Source organism: Orbicella franksi, chromosome 2 (assembly GCF_964199315.1).
Source record: "Orbicella franksi chromosome 2, jaOrbFran1.1, whole genome shotgun sequence".
Lineage (NCBI taxonomy): Eukaryota > Metazoa > Cnidaria > Anthozoa > Scleractinia > Merulinidae > Orbicella > Orbicella franksi.
This window is the reverse complement of record NC_138146.1, coordinates 6,799,512-6,809,511: the sequence shown is the minus strand read 5'-3', so window position 1 is coordinate 6,809,511 and position 10,000 is coordinate 6,799,512. Positions and strand designations below refer to the sequence as shown.

The following is a 10,000-nucleotide window of genomic DNA, read 5'->3' as shown; positions in this document are numbered from 1 at the left end:
AGCTTACATATCCGAGATATATTATTTTAACAATCAGACAGTGGCCACGGAAAAGTGATTAATGTCGATTGTTGTTGTTGTTGTTTCTGACGATGTAATTGTTGCTGCAGATGTTGTTTCTGCAGCTCTCAGCATTCACTCTATGTTTAAGTTGTGGTTTAGCACAGGTTCATTCTGGTTTCGAGCCTCAATTGGTTCGATAGTGTCTCTCCAGAGGTTTGAAAACAGTGGAAACCTGCGTATAAGGACCTGGATTATCCTATGTTAGCCTAAACAGGTTTTATATAGGAATGTTACGTGTGACAGGTTATGTGCAAAGGGGGTCTAAATAGAGAATTTTATTCTAGCAGGTTCTTAGAATCCAGGTTCGTATGCTTGGGTTTTTACTGTGTCTCGGTTATTGTGCAACTTAGGAAAGAATCAGTGAGTGAATAAACAAATCCACCAATCATTTAATTAAAAATAAAATCGTCGATCAGTCGATCTATTTGCCCACGTAAAGTTTCCCAGCTTAGAAACGAGTTCAAAATAGCCAGTGTAAGCATTGACAGTAATAAAGACCTGGTTACAAAACCAAACATAACCCTGTTTTAACTACAACCTACTCACCATCCAATTTAAAGAAGCAAACTTGTCATTAAAGTATTGACATCACGCTTAGAGGACACAAGGCAAAATGATTATTCTTATAATTTTATACGACTTAAAATTCAATAGTTCCAATGTTCGTTAGAATTAAGATAGATCTAGAGTTTCCTGCCCTAAGTGGGAAATAAACTGGCAGCAGGCATCAGAACATATAACATAAGGCCAGGGCTGTTTTTGTTACTTTTTGGCTATTTTGCCGTTAACTTAAGGTTACTTCCCACCTTCGCAGGTGCCCTTCGGGAAAAAAATCGTGCGCGCGCCAGTTTCAATAAAACCCCAACAAACTATATATCATAAGAAACCTTAATAAATGTACTTTACGAAAAAAATACAATTTCAGCAATGTCTTCTTTTAGGAAATGTCAGGAGGCGGTAAGGCCTGAAACGACCGAGGCTTCTTCTATTGAATTTATCGGGTATCGGATCCCGCAGTGCGAGCAAAATGGCTGCACAGTCTTATTCACAAGGCATCAATCAACGAAAGTGTGTCGGGCTTTTTCGATATTCTGATTAGTTGTCTAGATATCCACTTCTAAAGTTGGAGTAGCTAAAAATATGCGAGACTTGTTGCGTAAATGGACGCTACGGGAAAAATGTGTTAAATATCAAAATTTCCCGACATACTTTGGTTTGTCATTATCTCTGGAATGTTCTGGCAAAATTTCAAGAAAATCCGTCAAATCTGCATACCCTATAAATTCGCTCAAAGTGGATGTATTCCTCCAAAAATCAAATGCGAGATTTTAGCTTGTAAAGGTTCGTAAACAACTTGCGCCACGCCCGGAGATTATCACGCCTAATAAAACCGCAAACCAATGGAACAACAGGACCTCCTAGTGTCTATGACAATAGATCAAGATTTCCCGGGAAAAGCATCGCATTGCAACATGTTTTTTTTTATCTCGCTCAGTGGAGTTCAATTTAGGACGGCGACGTAATATAATGGGCAAAGACGCCAAAGGCAAAGACGAAGGCAAAACCAACGTTAAAAAGGTTAAAGGCGGAAAATGTGCCGCTGAAAACCAAGACGTTAAGGAATCGACGGACAGCTTAAGAAATACCCTTATTGCTGAAATGAGTTCCCTTGGGTAGGTTTCATTTTCTTTATCACTTCCGCCAGATTCCGACGAAGAATCTTGTTCGCAGCCTGCACTGACGTTAACTTTGATTTTTAAGCTACTTGCTCCAAGGATATTCGAACGCTCCGGATCTTCTGCAGACGCCGAGATTGTCGAAGGCGTTTGGCCAAACCAAGGGCCTTTGTCGCTTTCAGCAAGGTTTTCTTTTTTCTTTCCTTGATAATATGGAGGTTTTTTTTTTCTTCTTTGAGCCGGGTTTTTTCGTTTTCTTTACCCAAGGCCTTTTTTCTGCTTTTGATTTTTCCATAGGAGTTAGCGTGAAGAGCTTCCACGTGGGAATTTTTGTCAAGTGCGTGATGTAAATAAAAATATGCAAATGACATGAAATACGAGCGATGAGCGTTTGCCGCGAAAATTTCCCCAGGGTTCTCGCCCGTTGACAAGATTGTGACACCTTCCTAGTTTATTAACTTTATTTGAAAATAAGTTTTTTTCTAAATAACTCGGCCGCTTTTTGAGATCTTTAATGTTTCTCTTTTGGAAACACTAGATAAAATGACGAACTTAAATTTTGTCAAATAAAAGAAAAAACGATTTTTTTTGCCTCTGAAGGTGGGAAGTAACCTTAAGAATAGGAAGGATCTTATACAGTTTAATAAAAAAAAATATAACTGTGTTTTATTATTATTATTATTATTATTATTATTATTATTTAGCTCTTATTAACCGAGCAGGAGGTCTGTATGGGAGAATCTTAATGAGGTCGGGAGTAGACACGACCGAGGTCAAGATTCTCACATACAGACCGGCTAAGCTCGGTTAATAAGATGTTTATTAATATAACTGGTTTGTACAAGCTGATATTTTGCTTGCGAACGGCGATGAGCTAAACATAATTCTGCCAAAGTTTGCCCTTCCTCTTGACTTTTTTCCCTCATCAGGTCTGGCGCTTCCATAATATGAATATATTCTGGAACTAATATTTTGGAAGAAAACAGTCAATGTTTTTGTATTTAGTTTGCAACTTTTTCACGGCAAAATGTAATCGGTCGAGATGCCGGTCTAGATGGGAAAATCTAGACCGCAGTCAATATCGATTTCAGCCAATCAAATTCCTGAATTCGGTAGTTTCCAGTCCTTGTGAGACACAGCCATATAACAATATAAAATAATGACCCCTCAATGAGCAGCCCATCGGGTAGTTTGATATAGATTTGGTTGAACTCACCCACATCAATGTTTCTCGTGGCTTTTCTTGATAATTCCTGTTATATCATTTTTATTTTAGGGATAAGAGAGTTGTCTTTAATATCAAACGATGACCTTTTCTTGTGTGAAAGTGGTGATGAGATCACATCGCTTGGGGACAGATGTAACATTCGTCCCAATTGTGGCGATCGATCAGACGAGAGGAATTGTGATCAGTGTAAGTTACTTTGATTGAAACTATGTACGTTAGAAGAGATGAAAAATGGAAATAGGTTACACTTTGAAGAAGTTGGAACTAGAAACTAACCCGTGTAGATTAATAGTAGATCGGTAAACGATACATATTATTTTCCTACGTTTAGATTGTCGAGGCGATTAATTGTTAAAACAATTCCGAGCGCTACACCTGTTGGATGAATCAAGAGACGTTCGATCTTTTTGTCATGGAAATAGGCATACCTTTTTTCCCCGCAGAGGAATATTTTTCGGTTCCCTTCTCCGCTCTCTCTCGCTCTTTTTTTTTTTTTTTTTTTTTATCATTTTATAGTTTTTGCATTATATATTTTTTATTTTATTTTCGGCACAAGAATTATAACAGAAAACAAAATTTCAACTCTGATTTTATAGTCACGTTGTCCCAGTTATGACGTATGATTACTTGTCTTAACAGACTTCTGTGCTCCAGAAAAATCACAAGGTTTTCTTTGGACAAGAACACCAGTGGGCGGAGAAATTATGAAGCAATGTTCCTTAATTAACTCCGACTGGACAGGTGACAGACTATTTAATTTGTTTTATGAGCTGCAATGGTTTTCTGATCTAAGATCCAGGCAAGTTGCCTGGCCGATTAGGTGCCTTCTTTTCCACTCAAGAACCAAAAAAAAAAACAAAAAAAACTTATGATACCGACAACTATAGTTCAGACGAAGCTGAGTACAATGATAATAAAAAATCAACTGGGAAAAAAAAATGTGACTTATCAACACATAGGCTCCGTCCACACTACGCCGGAGTAATTTGACAACGCAACTTTATTTCTACGGCTAGGCCAACCGTCCACACTAATCCGTCACGAAGACGGAGCTTTTCGTAACTTGACAGTTTTCAAACCTGTGGAATTTGAAAACGCCGGCTCTGAGTTTTAGTGTAAACATTTGCTGTGTTTTTGGAGTAAAACCTCCGGTTTCAAATGACTCCAATGTATACGTAGTGTGGACAGAGCCTTAGAAAGCTTCAAATTACCCTCATAATTACATTTATTACATAGACACGATTGTTTTACTGGGAAATACACCACTTGTAAAATTCATACGAAACCACATCCGGGACTTGAGTGGCGTATTTTCGATATCCTCACTAGTGAAAATATCGATGATTTCAACGATATCAAGTTTGTCTCGTAAATTGTACTTAAATTCGTTGGTGTATGATGGAAACATCTTCGGGTCTTCCTCGAACATCTCTGGCAATCTTCGGCAATCTTGGGTAATCTTCGGAAATTTTCTGAGACTTTTCGGCAACGCTCGTGTGACCCCCGGCAAGTTTTGGAAAATCTTCGGAAATCTTCGGAAATCTTCGGAAAGTGGTCGGAAATCTTCGGAAAATCATTAAAAAGCCGTCATCACTATAATAAAAAGTACATTACACGTTAGCTCGAAGATATGATTTTTTTTTGTTCTCATGGCAAGAACAATATCTCACGAGTGAGCGCAGCTCAGTCGTGAGATATTGTTCTTGCCACGAGAACATAAAATTCGTATCTTCTCGTCACCGTATAATATCCTCTGTATTCTTTCCGATTAAGGAACAAATACCGTTATTCTTGCTGAACTAAGAAGTTTCATCGAGATATGTCGAATAAATAATCATACTTTCGAAATTCCATGGAAGACATTCTTTTTATCAGTTGTATTCTTTTTATCCATTTTTCGAAAGGTCGTTAATGTTGTTGTTGTTGTTGTACCCTGACACGATTAACTATAGTAAACGCTACTATGTCATCCGCTATACACGCTCAATTTTACATTTACTAGGAGCATTTGGTAGTCAATGTGCTGGCGAAGTTGACGGCACGGTTTGGATCCACAAGAGTACTTGCGACTGCGAAAAGAAAACGTTGGTGAAGTACTTTAAGGAAAAAGTAAGTTTCAGCTGTTCATTTTCTTTTATCCCACATGCCCAGTAAAAACATAAGTACACAAAAATTACTCCAAATCTAGATAACTGGAAAATGCTGCTGTTGTGAATAGAAATGCATTGAATTTATATCAAATCCCGTCAGATGCAGTCCGTACATGTCCAGTTTATATGTTGAATTTTTAGCTCCGGGATAAGGGGTAAGCAAATTGTGGTAATTGCCTCCCCCACCCACCCCTAACTGTTCTTCCAGCTGGTCATTTGAAGGAGCCATATCAACATCATTAAGACATATGCAGGTTGTACCAAGCGTCGCGTTTTTGACAAAACTCGTCGAATTTATTTTTACTTTTATTGTTTCTATTTTGTACAGTGTTTTTGAGCAGTATCACAGAATTGGTGCCTTTTTGCATTCTGTTATCATTTTGAATCATTTTTCCACCAGCTTGTAATTGCGATGTTTTCTGACTTTCTGGGATGAGAGTGAAATGATACTCGTAATGCCTTAGTACTACCAAACCCCAAAGGGGGTGTCACCATCCACCCTCCCCACTATACCACGATGGGATATGTGTTTGCCTGTACTCCAAATGATTAAATCCATAGAATACAAAGAGCCTCCTGTGGCCAACACAGAATAGCCCATTCCCGAGTTCACCAAAGCCTCTCTATCAAAGCGAGGCCTGGTGTACAACCATTGATACGAAAATGAGTTTAATTTGCATGCGAATGAAATCTCATTTTCATATGAAAGGATGGGCACCAAGACTCGCTTTGCGAGAGAGGCTAAAGGTAATCAGTCGGAGACGGCCTGTTGCGTCATTGTTTTATGATAATAGTCCAGTGTCGAGTTAACCAAGACCACTGAATAAAGACTAAGACGAATCTGCACACACACACAAAAAAGAATGTTCTAATATTCATTACCCCACATTCATTACCTTTTTACCTCAACCTGAAGTAAAATAATATTTTACCTTAGGCTGTGCAGATGAGTCTTCACCCTCGGATGGTGGATCCAAAATAGCTACCTTAATGACGCCATGTGACCTCAGCTGACGTCATTACTAACAGAAAGAATTCGTTAACTCGTAGAGCAGGCTGAGGGCTAAATATTGAATGGAAAATAGTTCAAATATAAATTTGGTTATTGACTGGGCTTGCTCAGTCAAGGTGGCTGGATATTGTTAAAATACGTAAAAATTTAACTGGACCAGTATTCAGCAATCTTGACCGAGCAAGCTTCATAAATAAAGGATTTTTTTATAATTTATTATATGGTAAACGAACGCCATTTTCTTGTGGAACACAGTGCACTGGGTAACCTCGCGAGCGGGCAAGATAATGCCATCTTTACCCCTCGGGTAACCAATCACAATGCAGGACTCGGCTCATCTTACCCGCTCAAGGAACCAGCTATATTTTAAGTCTTATTACAACCAAAGCCCAAGAGACGTTATTTATCCACAACCCCCGCGCCTCTCCCTGCCACTCGTCCCCCCCCCCCCCCGCAACTCCCCGCCTCCCGCGCGATGGAGGTATGAGTCTCCGTGCACGCCAGAGGGTTAAATATTTTTATTCAGTGGTTTTTCCGGTGTTGGTGTATTACTTTATTATTCTTTGTATGTAACTTTACGCAATTCAAAACATTGATGACAGTAGTGGATTTCTGAACTGTTTTTGATTAGATTGCAAATTTGAACGAAAGCAACTTCATGAATGTGTCAAAAGAAATGACTACTTCAGCAAAAGCACACGAATTCACCAACCCGAAAGCTTTTTTCGACATGTTCAAGGATCTTTTCCACGCCGCAACAACGATACTAACGCCACTAACGCAGCAAAATGCTGATATGGCACTGCAGTACTGTGAGGTATGAGCTCTACGGACTAAAGATTTACTTGTGATGAACTGATAACCCCCTTGTGGGCTTAGGGCCTAATTAATGCAAGACGTTGTGATTTTTGTCGGCAAAGTAACCTCTTGTACGCTGTTTCCATTCCTCATATTAAACGTCTTTTTCCCGGCATTTTTTTCATTCGTTTGTTCCACCATGCGGTCATCCACCATTCCACTTTTCTGCTGCAACTCCTTTCGTTCTTTATTCCTTAGGCAGCCTTAATTTTTTTTTCAATCCTTCCTGTTTTCCCTTTTCGTTGTTTCCTTCATTAGTTTGAATGTTCCCCATAAGGGTTAACACGTAACAGCCAAAATAATCACGCTAAGAGCGGCCATTGCTTTATAAATTCCCCCTTTCTGAACTTCAAAATATAAAAAGGCAACTAAAGTTATGAGTATACATACCTACACTAGTAGGCAGCAAGCAATTTGTTTTTCTGCCTACAAAGCATGTAGAAAACGCCTCTAACTCTGGATAACGAAGCTGGAGAAAGCCGCATAGCTGCATTCTCGAAACCAATTCCTTGCAACTTTATTACATACAGCTACTCCGTCATCGCATAAATACTTCAATGCAAAAAGAAATGGTACTTTCTAATTCTGACTAGCATAAAATTGTCGCCAGATTTGATTATCGTAAGAATGATCCTTAAACCTCTTAGTCAAAGCTGTTTGTAGTGTGGAAGTTGCTGAGGTCATACTGCGAATTCACATCGTATTTAAAGAGGGTCTGGTCTGGGTTTGGGGGGACTGGAATCTCAGAAAAAAGAGGAATGGTCGGCGATTTCTCAGCTATCAGTTAGAATTTCAGGCCATGCCTCTGCTATCGGTAAATGTTACATATCTTTGATCTCAGCTATGAGTTGAATACGAGTCACATCTCAGCTGACAGTCAAATAGTATCTATACCTTTACCCTCCTTGAAAGGTCAAACTACTTATACGCGTGTTTCTAGTGAACTAACTTTTGTGTGCTATTTTTTTTTCCTCGTAGCACTTCATCCAAACTGTACTTTACTCTGCTATTTTTTATCGGACACCACGATTTTGCGATCCTAACTTGGTAAGCTAATCAATTTGCACGGGAATGTATAAAGCATTTTGGGTTGTACGTCGTACACGTTGTACATTCCATCAAATTACCTTGGTTTTTCAGAGTCAGAAACCTACGTATTTTTACCACGTGTTTGTGACGTCATCAGTTTATCATGAAATCCAATTACAAATGTATTTACCTTTCCGTTTATAAATTATTTTTGCAAGCCACGCACGGTATGTCTAAAGGCTACTCACGACCAAAGTTTCCCTTCCAAAGGCAGATGACCGAAACTTTCTGGCGGGTGAAGCGTTGGAATTCCTCCTTCAAGCTCCTAAAAACACTACAGACTACAATAATGCTTCCAATCTAGGATTTCATCCTGTCGGAAATCTGTTGTGAGTTAATGACGCACTTGCTATTTAGTAACAGCACTATGTGTAAAAGCAAGTACCAAGGTTTTCAAGAGCCGTTTTTTTTTTTTTTTTTTTTTTTTTTTTTATCAGGAGGCAGATAGCAAAAAAAAGGAAAAGATTTTCGTTAAACATTTTGGGCAGAGGCAGGAAACATAGCTTAAAATATCCATTTTGCTACCCTGATTAAGAATATTGCTGTTTCCATCACGAAATCTCGGTAATTCGGCTGTTAAGGGTGATTTCGTTGCAGGCTCTCAATCGTGTAACATGGAAACGAGGCTGGACCTAAGAACTTCCAAAAGCGAGGAAAACGATTTACCAAAATGCAGGAAATGAGTTACATAATTGCGGATTGGCCACTAGGAATGTCAGCATTGCCATTGATAAGAAATAATCTAGTCACGTGACCCGAAGAAAAGACAGGAATTATCCGTACCTGACAAAACTAAAATGGAAGTGATTTCTGTTTGAATAATGATCATTGCAATCTAATATCTGACAATTTCTTAAGTAAAGCCAATGATAATGTAATTAATAAAGAGATTTATAAAATCTGTACAATAGGAATGTGACAAATAGAGGTTTGCGAGGGGTTGATACTTGGCGTGGAGACGGAAAGCTAATTCAAGGAGGCTCGAAAGCGTTTTTTGACCGCGCGAAGAATGGTTCCCAATAATGTACACGCGAGGAAATTACCCGCGAAAAAATTGCGCAATATCGCGCGCGCGATAACATGCATGTGCGAGTTGTAAACAAACATGGCCGCCTCGGGCAACTTGAAAATGCCGGGTCCCTCTTCTGTTTTCAATGAAAGTGTTATTTATAGAAGAAAAAATGTTAATTTACATCTAAGAAAAAGTCAGAAAAGAGCTCAGGTGGCACAAAGCTGGCCGAAAAGGGGCGAAAAAGGATATCTGAAGAGCGAAAAGGGGAAGGTGATGTCGGCAGCCCCGCATCTCGAAAAGCGCGACGATTGCGATCGGTAGGTCACATTTTGTTTTGCAGAACGTGGTGGAAACGTCTGAGCATTTGGATCTGTTAAATTCGTAATTAAACACAGCAACCAACAAACGTCCCTAAATAAATCGCAGGAAGATGAAAAAGAAAATTAAAATAGCTTTGGGCCCAGGATCGTGAACTTAGACAGCTTCATGAAGAAAATGGACAAGTGCAAATCTTACCATAAAGGTAACATATTTCACAAGCAAACAAAATGTAGCTAAGACTTTATTTAAACTTCAAAATATTTCCAGAAATTACAGACAGTATAATAAAAAAAACATACACAATTTATTACAAAGATTGTGCACTTTCCCTGAATAAAATAATTTCAACTGAAAAGTGAATGTAAACAAAGAAATATTAAACATATGATTAAGATAGAGTCTATGAAATTTAGTTTGTCTCCATTTGTTACATAGTACTGAATACTGAATGCTGGTGGTTATGAATGTGACAATTTCAGAAATACATTTAACGAATGAAGCCAAAAAATGTTAAAACAAAATAATGAGGCCAAAAACCTTGTGAAATTCACTAACACAAGCAGACAGCACTAAACAAGATTACACTCTCAA

The 10,000-nt window shown here is 38.6% G+C and overlaps 1 protein-coding gene across 1 annotated transcript in view; it reads left to right on the top strand.

The window, feature by feature from the left end:
- The window catches only part of LOC145468081 (uncharacterized), a 17,957-nt gene extending 12,698 nt beyond the window's left edge, over positions 1 to 5,259 (top strand). The window contains exons 5-7 of the mRNA XM_081451756.1: positions 3,016 to 3,153; positions 3,607 to 3,708; positions 4,970 to 5,259. Of these exons, the coding sequence (XP_081307882.1) occupies positions 3,016 to 3,153; positions 3,607 to 3,708; positions 4,970 to 5,121 (392 nt within the window). The 3' untranslated portion in view covers positions 5,122 to 5,259. The remainder of the gene's footprint in view (positions 1 to 3,015; positions 3,154 to 3,606; positions 3,709 to 4,969) is intronic.
- Positions 5,260 to 10,000: the final 4,741 nt, after the last annotated feature.